Genomic DNA, 20,316 nt, shown 5'->3' with positions numbered 1-20,316 from the left:
AAGAGTGTCTGCTAAATGACAACATGTTAATGTGTTTATGGTGCAGGAGTTTGCCACTCTGACCAAGGAGCTGAATGTGTGTCGGGAGCAGCTGCTGGAGAAGGAAGAGGAGATCTCCGAACTCAAAGCCGAAAGGAACAACACCAGGGTGTGTATGTGTGTGTGTGCTGTGTTTGGTGGGAATGTGTATATTGGATGGTTTGGTATTAATGCACCCGTGGATATTATTGTTCTTTGTAAGTCTTCTGGCCAAATGTCACAGTATTTTGCCAGTGTAAGGTTGACCTAAATGTGTGTGTGTAGCTGCTGTTGGAGCACCTGGAATGTCTGGTGGCTCGTCACGAGCGCAGTCTGAGGATGACGGTGGTGAAGAGGCAGCCTCCGCCCCCGTCTGGCGTCTCCAGTGAGGTGGAGGTGCTCAAGGCCCTCAAGTCCCTGTTTGAGCACCACAAAGCCCTGGACGAGAAGGTACAGTAGGCTCCCTCTGCTCACACAGACGCAGGACCTGGCTGCACATTCAACATAGGGCTGTTTGGAAAAGACGTGTGTGTGTATGAACCACTGTGTGTGTGTTATGGTCCTTCAGGTGCGTGAGAGGCTTCGTGTTGCTCTGGAGAGAGTAACCACACTGGAGGGACAGCTATCAACCACGACTCAGGAGGTGAGACCAATGATGTGTGTTTGTGTGCACTCATGGGTGTGTGTGCACTTCTGTGTGTGTGTGTGCGTGTGTGCTTAACATCTGTCCTGTCCCCACCTGCCATCTGTTGATGCCTGCAGTGTGATTTGTGCTCAGATACTCACACGCGACCAGAGAACTGTATGTTCTGCTCATAAACACACTCACACACTCTGCCCGCGCGCACACACACCATTTCGAAGGCAATCGGTCTCTGTACTGCTTTTCCTTCTGTTCTCATCTGTTCAACAAGAATCTATTAAGAAGACAAATGATGCAGAATATTCAGCAGGCTGTGAAAAGGAGAGACTAAAGCAGCAAGCACAAGAACAGTATAGTTCTGATAATAATAATACCATTATCAGAGTATCTCCTCTATTTAAAACACTGTGTGTGTGTGTGTGTGTGTGTGTGTGTGTGTGTGTGCACGTGTTTGCAGTTAAACATAGTGAAACAGAGAAAGGATGGAGAATCTGTGGACAGAACAGACACATCCAAACCTACCTGGAAGGTTTGTAACGTATCTGTATTCTCTTCCATGATCTGGAACACACACACAGACACAGAAACACACACAGCAGGTGAATGAGGCTAAATGGGTTTTAAAGCTCCTTGGTCTATCTGGTGATTATAATGCAGCCCCCAGCTCTACTGGAGAGCTCTGTCTTATTAGAATGAGCGCATATTATATAACTCTGTCGGTCAATGGGGAATAATTCAGCTTGATGTGATTAAACAGGGAGGGCTATTAGTGCTTGGTCAGATGCAGCCCCTCCCTCATGTTCCTGCAGTCAGGCTGCAGTGCTTCAGCTAGTTCAGATGTTACAGTGTAGCTTCTGATGCTAGCTTGGGTGGTTCACGAGTGTAGCTTCTGACGCTAGATGGGTGGTTCACGAGTTTACTTCTGATGCTAGCTTGGGTGGTTCACAAGTGTAGCTTCTGACACTAGCTTGGGTGGTTCCCGAGTGTAGCTTCTGACGCTAGCTTGGGTGGTTCACGAGTGTAGCTTCTGACGCTAGCTTGGGTGGTCCACGAGTGTAGCTTCTGACGCTAGCTTGGGTGGTTCACGAGTGTAGCTTCTGACGCTAGCTTGGGTGGTTCACGAGTGTAGCTTCTGACGCTAGCTTGGGTGGTTCACGAGTGTAGCTTCTGACGCTAGCTTGGGTGGTCCACGAGTGTAGCTTCTGACGCTAGCTTGGGTGGTTCACGAGTGTAGCTAGCTCTAGCCACCGTGGTGGTTTCTCAGTCAAGCCCACTCAAGTGTCTGCAGCTCTAATTCTCTCAGAAGTCAGAACCCCAGGGCCCCTGTCAATAACCTCACCCCCCCACACACACACACACACACACATTCACACACAACCCAGCCTGACCTGACATAAACAACCCCCACACACAACATAACAGCCCATCATGAAGAAGCGGGTCAGGGCAGACAAAGACACAGTCAGGGATCTATGGAGGGAAGGATAGAAAGAGAACATGGAGGGAGGATGAGTGAGAGGAAGGGGTGGGGGTCCTGCCAGCCTAGCCTAGCTGCCCACTGTGAAGCCTGTGTGAACCAGCCTCCCTTAAGTTTCACCTAATTAACACCCCAGAATTCACTTATCTCAGAGTCAGGGCAGACAGAGGCATCAACACAACAACATGACCCCAAATAACATCCCCCCCCCCTCCATACTCTTTCACACGCAAGCTTTCTAGGTCACGAAACTTTTCTCAAGTTGGATACGTCCTTCATCTTCAGCACCTACACCTCTTCCTGTGTGTCTCTGTCTGCGTCAATCATCCTGTATGCCTCTTTGTGCAACATCTACTGTATATAATTATGCTGTGCGTCTGTGCGTGTGTGTGTGTGTGTGTGTGTGTGAACAACAGAGACTGCCAAACGGCTCCATAGACGCCCACGATGACGGGAGCCGGAGCGCTGAGCTCCAGGAGCTGCTTGATCGGACCAATCAGGAGCTGGCTCAGACACGCGAGCGCTCCGGAGCACTCAACACCCGTGTGGCCGAGCTGGAGGCGGAGCTAGCTAACGCTCGCCGAGACCTGAGTCGCAGTGAGGAGCTGTCAATCAAACAGCAGAGGGAACAGAGAGAGGTGAGCGTACACGAGGAGAGACCAAGGGAGAGAGAGAGGGACATAGAGAGAGAGGAAGAGAGGGAGAGAGGGAGAGAGAGGGAGAGAGAGAGAGTTCATGAATTTCACTTTGTATTGATTGCAAATGTGCATGCAAAGGATACAATTGACACACACAGCCATTAAAATACATGCATATGGAAAACCATATTCAGTGAGGGAAAAGGAGACACGTGCAGCCCGTTGCGTGTCGCCCCCTGCTGCCCAGGGGGTGTTGTCCTCTTACTATATGCCTGTTGTAGGCACTTGCACAGAGAGAGGATATGGAGGAGAGGATCACAACCTTAGAGAAACGCTACCTGGCTGCTCAGAGGGAAACCACCCACATCCACGACCTCAACGACAAACTGGAGAATGAGCTGGCCACCAAGGACTCCCTGCACCGGCAGGTAACACACACACACACACCCTCCCACACACACACACACACAGGTAAGAGCCTCAAGGGGAGTTGGATGGGGCCATTACTGGTTGAGAGAGGGGTGAGAACAGGGACACACGGAGTGCGGTGGGACAGAGATGCACACACACACACGTACACACAAACACACACACATGCGTAAGAGGGTTCATCCACAGTTCAGGGTGAAGTTGAGTTCACCTCCACAGGACAGTGTGACTCGGTAGGACAGACTCCTTCTGAGGCCTCCACAGGGGCGGGGCCTGCCTGGCTGAGCACATGACGAGGCCTCCTGCTGTGAATCTAATGTTGCTGAACTTACAGGCCTGCACGGCCCACGGCACACACAAACACACACACAGATAAGGAAGCTATGTAACACACACTTCTTGAAAGTGAGTCACATCCAGCTGCAAGTACAAAACAGTGCAGCAATGTCCATTATATAAACTGTACATGACAATGTGTTTCCTGTTTGTGTGTTTTTTCATGACTCATGCTTTGTGCATGCTTTATACATGACCGTGACATCACTTTAGATGGAGAGTAGAGCCAGTGACATGTGGTCCCTGTCCATGCTACAGCACCAGGCTCACACCTGTACCTTCAGTATCTTTCAACCAGCTACAGTAGGACTAAGCTAGACCGTCTGATTGGGCTCTCTCTTGACTGATATTCTGCCTGGGAATGGTATGGCTGTGTGTGTACGTGTGTGATGTGTGTGGGTGTGTACGTGTGACATGTGTGGGCGTATGTGTGTGATATGTGTGTGTGTGTGTGTGTGTGTGTGTGTCAGAGCGAGGAGAAGCTGCGTCAGCTGCAGGAGCTGTTGGAGCTGGCAGAGCAGAGGCTGGCTCAGACCATGAGGAAGGCTGAGACCCTGCCCGAGGTGGAGGCGGAGCTGGCACAGCGGGTGGCAGCGCTCACCAAGGTAACACACACACACACCAGCACTCCAGTGTCTCCGTTGTTCCATTTGTTTTCTATATCAAGCAAATATTCCAAACGAAAGTCTGTACATCGGCAAACATGCTCGTAAACTTGTATCAGAGCATCCACACCGTTGACTTGTGTGTGACTTGTGTAGACAGTAATATAGCAGCATGGGTTATGGGATGGCCAAATGCTGACATGAGAGTGTCTCCCCCTGTAGGCTGAGGAGCGCCATGGTAACGTGGAGGAGAGACTCAGACAGCTGGAGTCCCAACTAGAGGAGAAGAACCAGGAACTGGGCAGGGTGTGTTCTGTGTGTGTTTCTGTGTGTGTTTTGTGTGTGTGCGTGCGTGCGTGCGTGCGCGTGCGTGTGTTGGTTTGTAAGTGAGCATGTCTGTGTATGTGTGCATTTGTATGTATGTCTAATGTGCATGTGTGCGTGTGTGTGTGTGTGTGTGTGTGTGTGTGTGTGCATATAGTACGTGGATCCTTCCTGCAGGTTCCTTCTGATGTCTCATGGTGTGGCCTGACGCTTCATATTAGTGGAACTCTACACACACACACACACTAAATCTCTCTCTCTCATCAACACACACACACACAGTCATTCTACATATCCAGAGCTTTGCAGCGTAAATATAGACCAAATCCACAAAGTTCCTGCTGCCGCCTGTTCCCCCTCCCTCTCTCAGCTCTGAGTGGCTGATATATTTAGAATTTGAATAATTCACGCATGGCCAATTCCTCGCTCTGTGTGTGATCTCATGATTATATTTAGTTGGAGTTCTCTAAGGAAACAATGTGTGTGTGTGTCTCTCTCTCTCAATCTGAGTACACATGTTTTTGTTGATATAATAGTGTTCATGCATGCCAGTAGGAGATGTTCAATGTCTGCACTGTGTTACATATAAGGACCATTACTATACTGCATGTTCCAACAGCACTAAATCCTTCAGTTTCTCCTCATTAATCTATAAGTGCTCTGGAGACCAAACTAGACCCAGGCTGCTCTAGGGCGTACCTCAGACCTTACTTTGATCTCCCCCACGAGTAGAAGGTCTTGGCTGCATGCGGCATCCCGGCGTGAGAGAGGAGGGGTGTGATGATGCCGGCAGCGTGGATAGTAAGGCTGTGTGTGGGTCTGCAGGCGCGTCAGAGGGAGAAGATGAACGAGGAGCACAACAAGCGCCTGTCGGACACGGTGGACCGTCTGCTCACCGAGTCCAACGAGAGGCTGCAGCTGCACCTGAAGGAGCGCATGGCCGCGCTGGAGGACAAGGCACGCTGCACACACACGAGCACACACACACGCAATCATACACACGCACATACGATGCTAGTGCTACACACAAACATGTGCATGCATATACACACACATGCACCATTATAGACACACGTATGCATTCATACACACATACTTACATGGCCTGACTCAGTATTCAACATCCATCTCCCTCTATCTTCTCCAGAACTCTTTGATTCAGGACCTGGAGAACTCCCAGAAGCAACTGGAGGAGTTCCACCACACCCGGGTCAGTGAGCCCCTCACCCCTCCCTCAGTCCTAACCTGATAGTGTTCCCCTTCTCCCACACACACACACACACACACACACACAGCTCATACTGCCCTTGAGCAGTCCCAGAGGACCTGACCCTGAAACTCCCACAATGCCTCTCTCCTCCAGGAGCGTCTGATTGGAGAGATAGAGAAGCTGAGGAATGAGATCGACCACCTCAAACGTCGTAGCGGGGTGTTTGGCGATGGAACACACTCACGGTACACACTTCAGATGTGTTCAGCTAGACTCTGTTAAGATATGGGTGTGGATATAAAGGCTAGGCAAACTCCATCTTCATGATAACATACACAATCCCAATAGAACTGAAGGGGTGTGTGTGTGTGTGCAGGTCTCACCTGGGCAGTGCCAGCGACCTGCGTTACTCCATGGTGGAGGGTCAGGACGGCCACTACAGCACAACCGTCATCCGACGGGCACACAAGGGCAGGCTGGCAGCGCTACGTGACGACCCCAACAAGGTGCCCGACCCCCTCCCCCCTCCCCCACACACACACATCCTGCATCCCATAGTAGAACTGCCATCGCCATGCTAACCCCACATCTCCGTCTCTCTCTCATTCTGCTGCTGCCGTCCACGTGATGTAAGTCCGACCTGTCCACCGTCAGCCTCCATCTGTCTGTGTGGCTGGTTCTGACTGACAGCATGTCAGTGGGTGCATGCTGTGGGTCCCACACTCTGGGAGCGTGGCTGGACAGGGCGTGACGGTGTTTCCTGTTTCCTGTGTGCCGTGCAGGTGTACCTGCTGTGTGAGCAGGACTACCCTTCGCTGCGCGGCAGTGTCAGTCACCTGCTCGGCAGCGACATGGAGGCGGAGTCGGACCTGGACGACGACGTGAGTTCCGCCCTCCTGTCTCCCAGCGGCCAATCGGACGCCCAGACTCTCGCTCTAATGCTGCAGGAGCAGCTGGATGCTATTAACGAGGAGATCAGGTGACATATACACACGCACACATACACGCACTTCTTCACATTATTCCAGCTTTGTCTTTATTAACCATGGTTCTGTATGTGTGTGTGTGTGTGCAGGATGATCCAGGTAGAAAGAGAGTCAGCAGACCTGCGCTCTGACGAGATAGAATCCCGTGTGAACAGCGGCAGCATGGACGGGCTCAACGTCACGCTCCGCCCCCGAGCCCTGCCCACCTCTGCCACCGCCCAATCACTGGCCTCCTCCACCTCTCCGCCCAACAGCGGGCGCTCAACACCCAAACACCACGCACGCAACGCCAGCCACCAGCTGGGCATCATGACCCTGGTGAGACAGCAGCGAACACATTGTCACTCACGCACGTATTCTACCCAGGTGCACGTTCACAACTCCTTTTGCTGTGTGGTAAAAGAAAAGGTTTCCAGCTAAACGTTTGCATTTAGAGTGCGTGTGCGTGCATTTTTGAATGTGTGTGTGTATGTGTGAGTGTGTGCACGTCTCTAACCACTTGCCTCTGTGTGTGTGTGTGTGTGCCTGTCTGTCTCCCAACAGCCCAGTGACCTGAGGAAACACCGCAGGAAAGTAGCAGTAAGTCTGTCGAGCAGTCTGTCCACACTAACCTACACACAGAGAAACACAACAGGTCACCACCTTACCCCCCCCCTCTCTCTCTCTCTCTCTCTCTCTCTCTCTCTCTCTCTCTCTCTCTCTCTCTCTCTCTCTCTCTCTCTCACTCTCTCTCTCTCTCTCTCTCTCTCTCCCTCCCTCCAGTCTCCCACAGAGGTGAGGGAGGATAAGGCTACCATTAAGTGTGAGACGTCCCCCCCCTCCTCTCCTCGGAGCTTACGACTGGAGACCAACTTTGCCCAGCTCACAGGCAGCCTGGAGGATGGCCGAGGGTACACACACACACACACACCAACACAGTCACTCAACATTTAGTTGACCTTAGCAGCTGTTTCCGCTGGAACCGTAGTTGTAATACCTGCTGGTCTAGCTAGGGGCGCTGCTTGTGTGTGACCCTATCCTGGTGTCTCTCCAGAGGAAAGCAGAAGAAAGGGATCAAGTCTTCTATTGGACGTCTGTTTGGGAAGAAGGAGAAGGCTCGCATGGAGCAGTCTCTGGGGAGAGAGACACAGGCTGTACCTGCCATAATACCAGGTAACACACACACAGTACTGGACACACACGGGCACAATGATACAGGAGACTTTCTGTCTAATGGAATCCACTGTGTGTGTGTTTCAGACTTTGAGATGAGCATTGGAGATACCATGACTCTGGGAAAGCTGGGCACTCAGGCAGAGAGAGACCGCAGGATGAAAAAGAAGTGAGCTTTCTCTCTGTCTCTCTTCCTCTCTTTGTGTGTCTGTATCTCAGTCCCTTTCTCTCTCTCTCTCTCTCTCTCTCTTTCTGTCTGTCTGTAATTCAGTCATTCCCTCTCCTCTGTCTTTCTGTCTGTGTATCGCTCTTCCTCCCTCCCCAGGATCCTAAGGCAAAGCTGATGATATCCACTCGCTTTGATAATTCTATAATTATGTACATCTCTCTTTGTCCCTCTATCTCCCTCTGTCTCTCTCCCTCTGTCTCTTCCTCTCTCTGTCTCTCTCTCTGTCTCTCTCTCTCCCTCTGTCTCTCCCTCTCTCTGGCTCTCTCTCTCTCTCTCTCTCAGACATGAGCTGTTGGAGGATGCCAGGAGGAGAGGTCTGCCTTTCGCCCAGTGGGATGGGCCTACTGTAGTCTCCTGGCTCGAGGTAGCCCACTGTACACCCTGTCAGCTAGACCCTAGATCTGAAAACCAGACAGCTTGCCCCCTTTTATCCTGCCCACTACCAGCCATACGTCCCCCGTCCTCCTCCCCAGCACGTCCCCTGATGCTCCTGTCTGTCCCTAGCTGTGGGTGGGCATGCCGGCCTGGTACGTGGCGGCGTGTCGGGCCAACGTGAAGAGCGGCGCCATCATGTCGGCGCTGTCCGACACGGAGATCCAGAGGGAGATCGGCATCAGCAACCCCCTGCACCGCCTCAAGCTGCGCCTGGCCATCCAGGAGATGGTGTCCCTCACCAGCCCCTCCGCACCGCTCACCTCCAGAACGGTACACACACACACACGTGTTACACTTAGTCATAAGGCATCCGCCACTACACGGATTTCCTCCCTCACCTCCACCTCCTGTTCCCTGAATGACTGACTGACTGTCTGACTGGGGGGGATGTTTCACCCTCCAGAGTGCTGTGCAGCAGCAGAGCCCTACTGGGAGAATGATGATGATGATGAGGATGATGATGATGATGAGGATGATGGTGATGATGATGGCTACTGTGCTGTCCTGGGCTGCATGTGGCTGAATGAGAACCTCCTCTCTCAGACTGTCCCAGATGTACGACCTGCCTGTAGCACACTCCCACTCTTCTCTTCACTTAAGACACTGTGTATCCTGTACGTGTGTGTGTCTTTGTGTGTGTGTGTGTGTGTGTGTGTGTTGTTCTATGCTCTCCTTCTCTGAGCAGTCCTCCGGAAATGTGTGGCTGACTCATGAAGAGATGGAGAACCTGGCTTCCTCCACTAAAGCGGTCAGTACCATCTGGGTACTCCCTTCACCCCCCTCACACACACACACACACACACCCTGTTCCTGCCGCGCCACACATATGCCCACTTCCGCACCCCCCCTGCCACCAACTATCACTTCTGCATGCCAACAACCTTCCCTGCCTCTGTGTTGGTCAAACCATGTCCTTGGTGTGTCTGTGTGTGTGTGTGTCTGGCTGTCTGTGTGTGTGTGTGTCTGGCTGTCTGTGTGTGTGTGTCTGGCTGTCTGTGTGTGTGTGTGTGTGTGTGTGTGTGTCTGTGTGTCTGTGTGTATGTGTGTGTCTGGCTGTCTGGTTATGTATGTGTGTCAACATGGTCTGTAATGCCATCATGATTGTGTAAGTGTATACTTGTCTTCTCAATGCTACAGTATTCTAGTCCAGTCATAGGTTTCCAGCTTCTCCTAATGCAATTCTTCAGTTTAGTTGGTACTGGGCAAAAACAAATGAGTGTGTGTGTGTGTGTATGCACGAGTGTGCGTGCGCATGTGTGTGTGTGTGTGTCTCTAACCCTCTGTGCTGTTTGTGCCATGCTGGACGTCCCTCAGGAGAATGAGGAGGGAAGCTGGGCTCAGGTGAGAGAACTCCTCCCCTAACAACGGCCTGCTGTCGCCATAACAACACACACCTGTCAGAAGGAGCCCAGTCCACACTGATACTCTGAGATAGGAAACACACAAACACACACACACTCTCTCTCTTTCACCTATCGCTCACACACACACTCACGCGCACACACACGCGCGCGCGCGCGCTAACCGTGCGTCTCTCCCTGCAGACCCTGGCGTATGGGGATATGAACCATGAATGGATAGGTAATGAGTGGCTGCCCAGCCTGGGCCTGCCCCAGTACCGCTCCTACTTCATGGAGTGCCTGGTGGACGCCCGCATGCTGGACCACCTCACCAAGAAGGACCTGAGGACCCACCTCAAGATGGTGGACAGCTTCCACAGGTCTGTCACCATGGCAACTAACCAAACCGATCTGTTTGACTTTTCTTCTTCTTGTTTTTCTGTGTTTACTGTGTTTGCGTTACAGATTATTGTTGGACACGGAATAAACTTGTGTGTATGTGTGTGTGTGTGTCTAAAATAGGGCCAGTCTGCAATATGGGATTATGTGCTTGAAGAGACTCAATTATGACAGGAAAGACCTGGAGCGCAGGAGAGAGGACAGCCAGCACGACATGAAAGGTACACTTACAACACACACACGCACACACACACACACACACACAGACACACACACACACACACAGAGACCACACACAGCCATGGACACACACGCAGACACATTCACAAACACGTACATGGTTTAGACACATGATATCTAGACCACACAGGCAGGCATGGAAACACACACACAGAGAAACACTCAGGTACACAGTGCCATCTGGTGGAGCTGGTGAGTACTGCTTCAGTAGATCAGTGTAACAGCTGAGTCTGGTACTGTCCAAGGCCAGTTTGGCTCCCAACCTTGATAGAGCAACACACCCACACACATACACACACACACATGCACAAACACACACAAGCACTCCCACACACACTCACACACAGTCAAACACACTGAGACACACATACATACACAGCCAAAGCCTTGCGACCTTACGACCTTGAGTTCTGTACATGAACTTGACTCAGCTGTTGTGTCTCATCAGAACCTTCCCCCTTCTCTCTCTTACACAAACACACACTATTTCTCACTCTCTCACACACACCACACACTCACCGCCTGTTCCAATTGAGAAAGCTAGTTGGCAGCTGTGGTTTGACAGAACAAAGAGGAGTATGCCTACGAATTTACACTACACTCATATAAGCATTATCGGTCAATATCACCCTTCTTATCTCTCTCCCTCCCTCCCTCCCTCTCCCTCCCTCTCCCTCCCTCCCTCTCCCTCTCTCTCTCTCTCTCCTGTATGGCACCGTGTGTAGATGCACTGGTGTGGACGAACGAGCAGGTGATCCACTGGGCTCAGTCCATCGGGCTGAGGGAGTACAGCACCAACCTGCTGGAGAGTGGCGTCCACGGAGCGCTCATCTCTCTGGACGAGACCTTCGACTACAGCAGCCTAGCCCTCATACTGCAGATCCCCATGCAGAACACACAGGTACACACACACACACACGTCACAGGTATAGACTGACACTCACACACAGAACACACAGGTTTACACTCACACACACAGAACACAGATATAAACACAGAAAAGCCTACACACACCTACAAACCCTGCACACACACCTACAAACGAGGTACCAAAAATGATTTGGGGGAATCTTGTTTTTCAGGCACGCCAGGTTCTGGAGCGAGAGTTCAACAACGTCCTGGCTCTGGGTACTGACCGTCAGCTGGAGGAGGTGAGGCAGGGCCTTGCACATTCAACACCAGGGCCTTGCACCCTCAACATCAGGGCCTTGCACACCCAACATCAGGGCCTTGCACACTCAACATCAGGGCCTTGCACACCCAACATCAGGGCCTTGCACACTCAACATCAGGGCCTTGTACCCTCAACATCAGGGCCTTGTACCCTCAACATCAGGGCCTTGCACACTTAACATCAGGGCCTTGCACACTCAACATCAGGGCCTTGTACCCTCAACATCAGGGCCTTGTACCCTCAACATCAGGGCCTTGCACACTTAACATCAGGGCCTTGCACACTCAACATCAGGGCCTTGCACACCCAACATCAGGGCCTTGCACACTCAACATCAGGGCCTTGTACACTCAACATCAGGGCCTTGTACCCTCAACATCAGGGCCTTGCACACTTAACATCAGGGCCTTGCACACTCAACATCAGGGCCTTGTACACCCAACATCAGGGCCTTGCACACTCAACATCAGGGCCTTGTACCCTCAACATCAGGGCCTTGCACACTCAACATCAGGGCCTTGTACCCTCAACATCAGGGCCTTGTACCCTCAACATCAGGGCCTTGTACCCTCAACATCAGGGCCTTGCACACTCAACATCAGGGCCTTGCACACTCAACATCAAGGCCTTGCACACCCAACATCAGGGCCTTGTACCCTCAACATCAGGGCCTTGTACCCTCAACATCAGGGCCTTGCACACTCAACATCAGGGCCTTGCACACTCAACATCAGGGCCTTGCACACCCAACATCAGGGCCTTGCACACTCAACATCAGGGCCTTGTACCCTCAACATCAGGGCCTTGTACACTCAACACCAGGGCCTTGCACACTTAACATCAGGGCCTTGCACACTCAACTTCAGAGCCAATGTTCTACAGTGTCAGTATGCTGGAGGCCTACATTGAACACAGTCTCTGTCTGCAGAGTGGGGATGATAAGACTTTCCGGCGTTCTCCATCATGGCGAAAGCGTTTCCGTGCGCGGGAGGGAGGGGCTGGCCTGGGGATGATGGCGGGATCCATGGAAACGCTCCCCGCAGGGTTCCGCATGCCCTCCATGTCCGTCCCTCCGTCCATGTCTCTGGTGCCCAAGAAACAGCTGCAGCCTGAAGGTGTGTGCGTGGATGTCTGTGGAGGAGACAGTACTGGGCCTTACAACAATAACCAGCTAACCAATGGCTTTGCATGTGTGTGCCTTGTGTCTAACTCTGCTTGTGTAGCACTCTCTGCTTGGCCTGACTAACTGCATGCCTTTGTCCTCTGCCCTGCTCCACTCCTTTCTGCCTTGCCTTGTCTAGCTCCTCCCCCGGCGCCACAGAGACTGGACCCCTCAGCGGTGCGGACCTACTCATGCTAATTACACTTCACTCCGCTTACTAACTGGAACAGGTGAGCTAACCCCTCACCAACACCACCTAGCACCTAAGCAGCTAAGCTAACAGGTGAGCTATCTACACTTCAGTTCTTACAGCTAGGCTTAAGCCTGCATCTTAGCTACCTCCAGGAGTAACTGGGGATAAACAGGTGAGCCCTGAAACCAGCATGAATGTTTGTTGGGTTTCTAGCATTGCTTCAATGTGTTCCTGTTTCTTTTTCCCTCTCTCTCTCTTCCACCCAGTGCATTCTCATTACCTGTACGGACACATGCTTGCGGCCTTTCGAGAGTGACATGCCAAATCTGGAGAGACCTGGTCGTCAGGGGGCTCATCAAATCTCTCCCCCCCCCCTGTACCCAGCCTCACCTCCCACCTCTCCCCCTCACCTCACACCTGCCCTGGACACGTGCAATACAATTTAGAGGTGAACTGAACTCCCACCTTGGAACTCTTGAGCGTGCTCATTGGCTGCGCTCGCTGCTGTAGAGGAGACTCCTCCCAGTCTCTCCCAGTAACCCCAGTGCTCCCAGTAGCCTTGTTGTTGTGGTGTAGTGCTTCTGCTCCTACTCCTGGCCCCTGACCCCTGGCCCCTGACCCCTGACCCCTGACCCCTGGTCCATTCTGTGGGTTCTAGTCTTCATCCTTCTCATCAGCCTCATCTGTGGATTTTGACTCTTAACTTGTCTAACTCGAAGGTCCAACTCCAGATTGCAACCGTCACGCTGTCCCCTGGACCTAGAGAAGGTCAGAGTGGAGAGGACATCAGTAGGTCTAGATGTCTGAGGGTGATAAGTGTTGATTTGGATTCGAATTGAACCTATTGGGTGTGTCAATGAAAAATCACAATACACGTTGCCCCCTATCGGTTATGCAAGGTACTACTCATTATCGTCTGTACATAAAATGGATGACTTATGTTTTTTATAGAAATATATATAAATATATATATTGGAATTATATATGGAGAATATGATCCTATCATTGCTGTATGAAACCCAATGCCCTGTATTCGGTAGTGACTGTTCTCTTCCTGTCTTGGACCTCTGTGTGTCTTATATGCTGTCAGTGTGTGAACTGTTAGTGGGAGGAACTCACTAAGTAGGGGTGTGTTGCTGTGTGAATACTAAAAGGACTCTACAGGTTCAAGGGTCCAATTCTATACTGTTCAGTTCCCTTTTCCTGCCACCTCTCTCATGTCCTTACCTCCATCCTTGTTTAGCACTATGTAGCTCCTCCCTCTCCCGTTCAGCTCCTCCCCCCCCCCCCTGCCTCTAGGTTGACATGATGTAGCTAACATGATTAGAGTAGAGCGTTTGTAGACGTGAGCGAGCCAGAGAGCCAGCATATGGGCCGTTTGTGAATGAAAGCTCCAGTCTCCTATATCTGGGACTGGAGGCACCTGTGCGTTGCCCCAGACGACCAGGAGTGTGTGTCTGGGGGTCTCTGTTTAGACGAGTTGTGAGAGTGTCCACTGTAGCTGTTTCTGGGTGATTCCGTATTTATTTTCTAATCAAACTGTAAATTGCTGCTTGGCACCAGCCAATGAAATCGACACAAAACTGGTCACCTGACACAGACATCACATCATATTTGGGTGCATCCTGCCCCCACCCTCTTCCTGTCTAGTTGCCATGGGGATGTGACAGTGGCCAGTACTGTTCTCTGACTGTCGGGATGCTGTGTGTGACCTGCTCCTGCTGTCCAATGAGAGTACGGTATCAGTGAACCAGTGAATTGTTGGGTGGGTGTATTATCTTTTTTATTTGACAGACAATGTTCTAAAGGTGTAATGTGCTACTGTGGCAGCTATGAGTACTGTATGTGTATTTATTCCAGGTGTGAAATGATGCTGACAAATCAATACTTTATTATTTGGCTATTTAAATGAAGTGTATTGTATTTATGACACTATATAGACATAAGTAAATCTGTTTTTTTAAGATAAAAGTTGAATGATGTGTGTTTATTTCATGTTTTGGGTGATGTTGGTGCATGTGTGAAGGACATTCATTGGCAAGATATTGAAAATGGTCTTTAATGCAAGGACTGGTCAGAATATCACTTCTTGCAAAATCTACAAATACACAACAATCTTCGTTATAAAAGTCAAAAATAAGTTAGCAAAAAATAGAAAATAAAATAGCAAAACCACTCTGTAGAAAAACGGAACGTATTTACATCACTAGCATTCATAACAAGTTTAAATTAAGCAGATCTTGGTCAAAACTGCCATGGTACATGATTGGCCCCACAAATAAACTCATGTTTTAAGCATAAAACACACACAAACAGAATGCAAGATAGATCAGGGATCTAGGTTTCAAAAGATTGGATTTCTTTAAGTTAGGACAGAAAAACTAGGCTTTCTCTCCACCTCCACCTCAGAAGGACTCCAGGCAGAAGCCTAAGGGAGATCCCCACTGGAAGGAGATCTTTAGTGAAAGTCATGCAGGAGCCAGTGGGTTCTCATGGTAGAGTCTGGTCCTGGAGCTGTGGGGGAGGTGTGGACCACAGGGTTCAAGAGGAAAGAGAGGAGGAGAGGAGAGGAGGAGAGGAGAGGAAGAGAGGAGGAGAGGAGAGGAAAGGAGGAGAGGAGAGGACAGGAGGAGAGGAGAGGAGGAGAGGAGAGGAGGAGAGGAGAGGAGAGGAGGAGAGGAGAGGAGGAGAGGAGAGGAGGAGAAGAGAGGAGGAGAGGAGTAGAGGAGAGGAGGACAGGAGAGGAGTAGAGGAGAGGAGAGGAGGAGAGGGGAACCTCAGAAGGGAACAAGGCCTTAGGCTAGAGGAGCAGAGAGAGAGACATCATATTGGAGTAGAGGAGAGGAGAAGGGCACCTCAGAAGGGAACAAGATCTCATGGTGGAAAAGAAGAAGAGGAGGTCTGAGGTTGGTTCTATAAGTTTTGGTTCCCAGATGATCACTAGAGATCATAAAACACAAGGTCTATTTTTCAAAATTGGTGTGACGTTATTCTATGGTAGGATTCACATGAATGGTGATTTGATAAAGAATCATGACTTCATGACAACGATCTAAAAATGTCAATACATGATGTATGGCCTTGTCTAGAACTCAGCCCCAGTGTGTAAGCCTCTGAGTGTCTGACTCTGGTGCTCCCGGCTGGGGGCTTTACTTGGGAATGTCCACCGGTACTGGGTACACCACAGGGCCCTCAGCGGCGGTGATGCTGTCCACGATGGAGGTCAGGGAGCGCAGGTTGGTCTGGTCTGGAGAGTCGGCGTTCAGAAGGTCTGGGGAGGAACAGGGGCCAGGTCAGCACCCAGCAAGGTAGGTGTGATGTGTGTGTGCGTGCGTGTGTGTGTGTTTGTGTGCGTGTGTGTGGGACCACGCACCCTCGTTGCTGTAGTTGTGCGTACACTGGTCCGAGGCGCTGCTCCACTCTGGGCTGCTGCAGCAGGTGCTGCCTGATCTCTGCTCGCTTGACGACGACACCTGTTGCCATGGAGACGCGGACAGAAGGCGCTGTCAGTCACTCTGTGTTATGACACATCATGCCCCACCCTACACAGACACACCACAAACAGTAAGCGGCTCACTGCGACGAGCAACTCACACACACACACACACACACACACACGCACAAAGCTTGGACTAAACATACACACCATATCTTTGTGGTGAAGCTAACCTACACCAGTCCTTAGAATCCATGTTGTGTGGTCAGTTCCATAGGAACACAAAGTCAATAAGAGAACGTTACTTGATATCTTAAAGATCAAATCTGTAACTTGAAACCAGAAAGAATATGTAAGTCATGCTGGACATTACAGTATATCCTCCATCAATGACTTTAAATAGTCAAAACAGTTTTTTATGAAATCATACCTATTTAAATACAAGATCATTCTAGAGATTCCAATTTGATTGTATCTGACCATGTTTGTAGCTGAGACACGTGTGATCAGTTTTTTTGATGAATGAAGATATTTACTACTGCACATCCGGATTCATATAGCAGTTATTACCCTACTCTTTCAATATTTGAAGATTTGACTTACTACTACCATAGACTACAGATGTTTTTACGAAACCTAAAAACATATATAAAAAAAGCTTTTGACTGAACGTATTTTATTGGTTTAGCTTTGAAGTATTTATTGACCTTGATCTTTTTTCATTTTAATGATAAACTTTGATTATTTTAATTATATGCTCTGTAAAACTTTGAGATTGCTCTAATGTAAAGTGCAATACAAATACAATTTTTCACTATTATTACTACTACACCCAGTGCTAACATTGACATTGGTAACCTCTAACTAATCTTAACTACGAACACACACAGACACACACATGGCTCAGACATTAAAGTGGAAGCATTATAAGATATCCTTACATCTATGTGTCACACAACACACATGTCCTTCTATCTGTCTGTAGGACTCTTTCTCCTTAAAAAAATGTCGTCCTCTTTTTCATCTTCTCCGTCACTTTTTCTTAATGACTCTGACTCCATCATTCTTTCTCCTGGCACTGTTATCATCTCTCTCCTCTTTCTCCTCTCTCTCCCCCTCATTCTCCCTCCCTCTCCCCCCGTCCTACTCACTCTGGGCTGGGGTCCCGCTGGGCGGTAATGGACGCCCTGCTGTCCGTTCTCGCTGTCCTGCTGGTTGAGCGAGGACACCAGCGCCTGCAGCCTCTCGATGTACTGAATGGCGCTGCGCAGGATCTCCACCTTGGGCAGCCGCTGGTTGGGGTTCATGAGCGTGCTCCTCTTCAGGGCCTCGAAGGCCTCGTTCACCTTCTTCAGGCGGCGCTTCTCCCTGAGCGTGGCCGCTTTCCGACGGTCCATGGTCACCGTCTTGCGCTTGCAAAGCTTGCAGGCCCAGGGAAGACACTGCCCCGGGCAGTGGGGTTCTGAGTTGGGGGAGAGGCTGGAGGGAGAGGCCTTGTCCTCCATACCCCCGGCGCCTACCCCGACGCCTCCAGACAAACCCCCACACAGCCCCATCATGGAGCCCCTCTCCTGGTAGCCCCCCTGGTCGTACCCCCCAGGCAGACGGGAGGGGAAGTAGCTGTCCCCCCCCTCGTAGAAGCGCTGGTCAGGAAAGAAGTAAGGGTTGGTCTCAAACAGCTCCATGATGGACTCTGACACTGAAGTGGGGGTTAGGGGACTCCGGCTTCCCCTACGCTGGGTGTGGGTTCTAGGAGGAGGTAGGTCCTGCGCTTGGAAATGGTGTGTGAAGGAGAGTGTGTGTGTGCCTCTCCCCGTCCTGGCCTGGGTCTGAGCAGAGAGGGAGATGTGTAGGGAACAACTGTTGTGTGGAGCAACTGTAGGCTGGCATTTAAACCCCTCTGCCTGCTGCAGGATCACAGGGTTAAATTTAGCACAAGCCCCTAGAAACCTGACACGACGTTTAGCTGTTGCTGCACATCTACACTTCACATCTCTGTTGGACCAAGCTCTCCAGGGCTTTAGACGCGTGTGTGTATGTATATGTGTGTGTGTGTGCATGTATATGTGTGTGTGCGTGTGTGTGTATGTATATGTGTATGTGTGTGCATGTATATGTGTGTGTGCGTGTGTGTGTATGTATATGTGTGTGTGTGTGCATGTATATGTGTGTGTGTGTGTGTGTGTGTGTATGGGGCTCATGGTCTGTCATTGGCAGAGAGGCTGGAACAGGATCTAGTTGCCGTAGAAATGGGTCTGATTCCCTCAGATCTGAGTGGACGGTCAAAGATGAGGGCCTTGATGAGCTGATCCCAGACCCCCGTCCTGCTCTGGGACACGCGCATCACGTCCTCTGCCAGTCTGGACACAGCTGTCCCCACTACTCTGGAGCCATGACACAAGAAGTCCTTCCACAATGGTGTCGTTTGGTGTGGTTTATCATAAACAATATGTTTTCAATCTGAAATCTATAGTTTGCATGTGCTTTTACATGAAAACAAAATTAAATGTGGAATTGAATTGAGGTGGATCATGAAAAGCAGGTGAAGGCGTTTGCCCATGTCTAGAATGGAGTCATAGAAATAGCAGAAACTAGTCAGAGTCAGGCAGAACTGGACTGGTCTGCTTGTACAGTGATACAGCTGTACAGTCTAGAGTTGACATTGCCTGGTATTTGTCTCACTGAAGAGACTAACATCCGGTGGGATGGCCTTGGTTGTCCTGACCCTGGGCAGTGCTCGTGTTAGCCTAGCCGCCAGGCGCTAATCCCCTCAGGACATGTCTCACCTCATAGCTCACAGGCTAATTCAGACAGGCTTCCGCTCAGACGGCAAAACAACCACACAGGCTTACTCAAGGGTCCTGACATCCCAGGACATGGCATCAACAAGACATGGCGTGGCTTTATAGGACAAGGTTTGATATGTCAGGTCTTGGGAAAGGCAGGTCTGGGCAGGTTTTGATACTGGTTGAACTTAGTGGAGGGTTGAGTACAAAGTGAATGGAATCAGTCTAAGAGCAGGCCTGGGTAAAGGGTCGAGGTAGAGATAGAGGGTAAAGGGAGTAGAGAGGTAGAGGATAGTAAATAGTAAATAGTAGGTAGTAGATAGAATGTGGATGGGAGAGAGTAGAGAGTAGAGGGTAGTAGAGAGAGGGAAGTAGATAGAGGGTGGTAGATAGAGGGTAGAGAGTAGAGGGCATTAGATAGAGGGTAGAGAGTGAGGGCAGTAGAGAAAGGGCAGTAGATAGAGGGTGGTAGATAGAGGGTAGAGAGTAGAGGGCAGTAGAGAAAGGGCAGTAGATAGAGGGTGTTAGATAGAGATTAGAGAGTAGAGGGCATTAGATAGAGGGTAGAGAGTAGAGGGCAGTAGAGAAAGGGCAGTAGATAGAGGGTAGACAGTGGAAGACAGTGGATAACAGGTAGCAAATAGAAGGTGAAGGTAAAGGGTAGAGATTAGAAGTTTGGGACAGGTCTGGACAGGGCTTGGTGGTGGCTGAGCGTGGTGCAGGGTGCTGGTGGTGGTGGTGGGGGGCTGTCAGGTTAGTCTGTGATGGATGGTCACTGATGGTGGATGGAGTACAAAGAGGCCTGTGTGGGACTCGGGCGCAAGGGGAGCAGGAGGGGGGAGGTCCAACAGTTTGTCAGAGTCACTCATAACCCCTAGTCATCCTAACCTCATTGTCAGCAGAACTAGAGCACCAAGCTGGAGTGTGTGTGTGTGTGTGTGTGTGTGTGTGTGTGTGTGTGTGTGTTGCAGGGTAGTGTCCGAAGTGTCATTCTGGTTGAGAGTAAAATCCCCTTTCAGCATTTGGAAGTGAACAGTTGTGGTAGCGCCCAGCAGGGGGGCCACAGTGTTTACTTGTGAATCCCAGTAGTTGTATATGGCGTTC

General features: G+C 50.6%; 2 protein-coding genes across 5 annotated transcripts in view; one reads left to right on the top strand and one right to left on the bottom strand.

Annotated features, from left to right (window-relative positions):
- Nucleotides 1–13,387, top strand: part of ppfia4 (PTPRF interacting protein alpha 4) — a 39,077-nt gene extending 25,690 nt beyond the window's left edge. Inside the window, exons 2-29 of one of the 4 annotated variants that reach the window (XM_084704841.1) lie at nt 47–148; nt 304–468; nt 587–677; nt 1,129–1,190; nt 2,555–2,776; nt 3,058–3,204; nt 4,012–4,146; nt 4,369–4,452; nt 5,296–5,427; nt 5,618–5,680; nt 5,834–5,925; nt 6,057–6,186; nt 6,463–6,659; nt 6,756–6,984; nt 7,210–7,251; nt 7,429–7,556; nt 7,700–7,818; nt 7,906–7,987; nt 8,330–8,411; nt 8,552–8,752; nt 9,168–9,230; nt 9,797–9,823; nt 10,027–10,202; nt 10,345–10,442; nt 11,187–11,362; nt 11,544–11,612; nt 12,564–12,750; nt 13,257–13,387. In XM_084704841.1, coding sequence (XP_084560967.1) covers nt 47–148; nt 304–468; nt 587–677; nt 1,129–1,190; nt 2,555–2,776; nt 3,058–3,204; nt 4,012–4,146; nt 4,369–4,452; nt 5,296–5,427; nt 5,618–5,680; nt 5,834–5,925; nt 6,057–6,186; nt 6,463–6,659; nt 6,756–6,984; nt 7,210–7,251; nt 7,429–7,556; nt 7,700–7,818; nt 7,906–7,987; nt 8,330–8,411; nt 8,552–8,752; nt 9,168–9,230; nt 9,797–9,823; nt 10,027–10,202; nt 10,345–10,442; nt 11,187–11,362; nt 11,544–11,612; nt 12,564–12,750; nt 13,257–13,306 — 3,351 coding nt within the window. In that variant the 3' untranslated portion in view covers nt 13,307–13,387. Of the gene's footprint in view, nt 1–46; nt 149–303; nt 469–586; nt 678–1,118; nt 1,206–2,554; nt 2,777–3,057; nt 3,205–4,011; nt 4,147–4,368; nt 4,453–5,295; nt 5,428–5,617; nt 5,681–5,833; nt 5,926–6,056; nt 6,187–6,462; nt 6,660–6,755; nt 6,985–7,209; nt 7,252–7,428; nt 7,557–7,699; nt 7,819–7,905; nt 7,988–8,329; nt 8,412–8,551; nt 8,753–9,167; nt 9,231–9,796; nt 9,824–10,026; nt 10,203–10,344; nt 10,443–11,186; nt 11,363–11,543; nt 11,613–12,563; nt 12,751–12,936; nt 12,996–13,256 lie in introns of those variants that run through there. The other 3 variants (XM_084704840.1, XM_084704839.1, XM_084704837.1) reach the window with 3 other exon arrangements.
- Nucleotides 13,388–15,033: 1,646 nt separating this feature from the next.
- On the bottom strand, nt 15,034–18,250 carry myog (myogenin). Its single transcript, XM_084704969.1, has 3 exons — nt 17,578–18,250; nt 16,364–16,463; nt 15,034–16,261 (listed from the first exon to the last, which is right to left on the bottom strand). The coding sequence occupies exons 1-3, from the start codon at nt 18,109–18,111 to the stop codon at nt 16,140–16,142; spliced, it is 756 nt and encodes a 251-aa protein (XP_084561095.1). The 5' UTR covers nt 18,112–18,250; the 3' UTR covers nt 15,034–16,139.
- Nucleotides 18,251–20,316: the final 2,066 nt, after the last annotated feature.

The sequence above is a fragment of the Hypomesus nipponensis genome, chromosome 9, assembly GCF_054491055.1.
Source record: "Hypomesus nipponensis isolate SF chromosome 9, ASM5449105v1, whole genome shotgun sequence".
In the NCBI taxonomy this organism is placed as follows: Eukaryota; Metazoa; Chordata; class Actinopteri; order Osmeriformes; family Osmeridae; genus Hypomesus; species Hypomesus nipponensis.
Note: the sequence above shows the minus strand (reverse complement) of the source record. Positions and strands in the feature narration are given on the sequence as shown.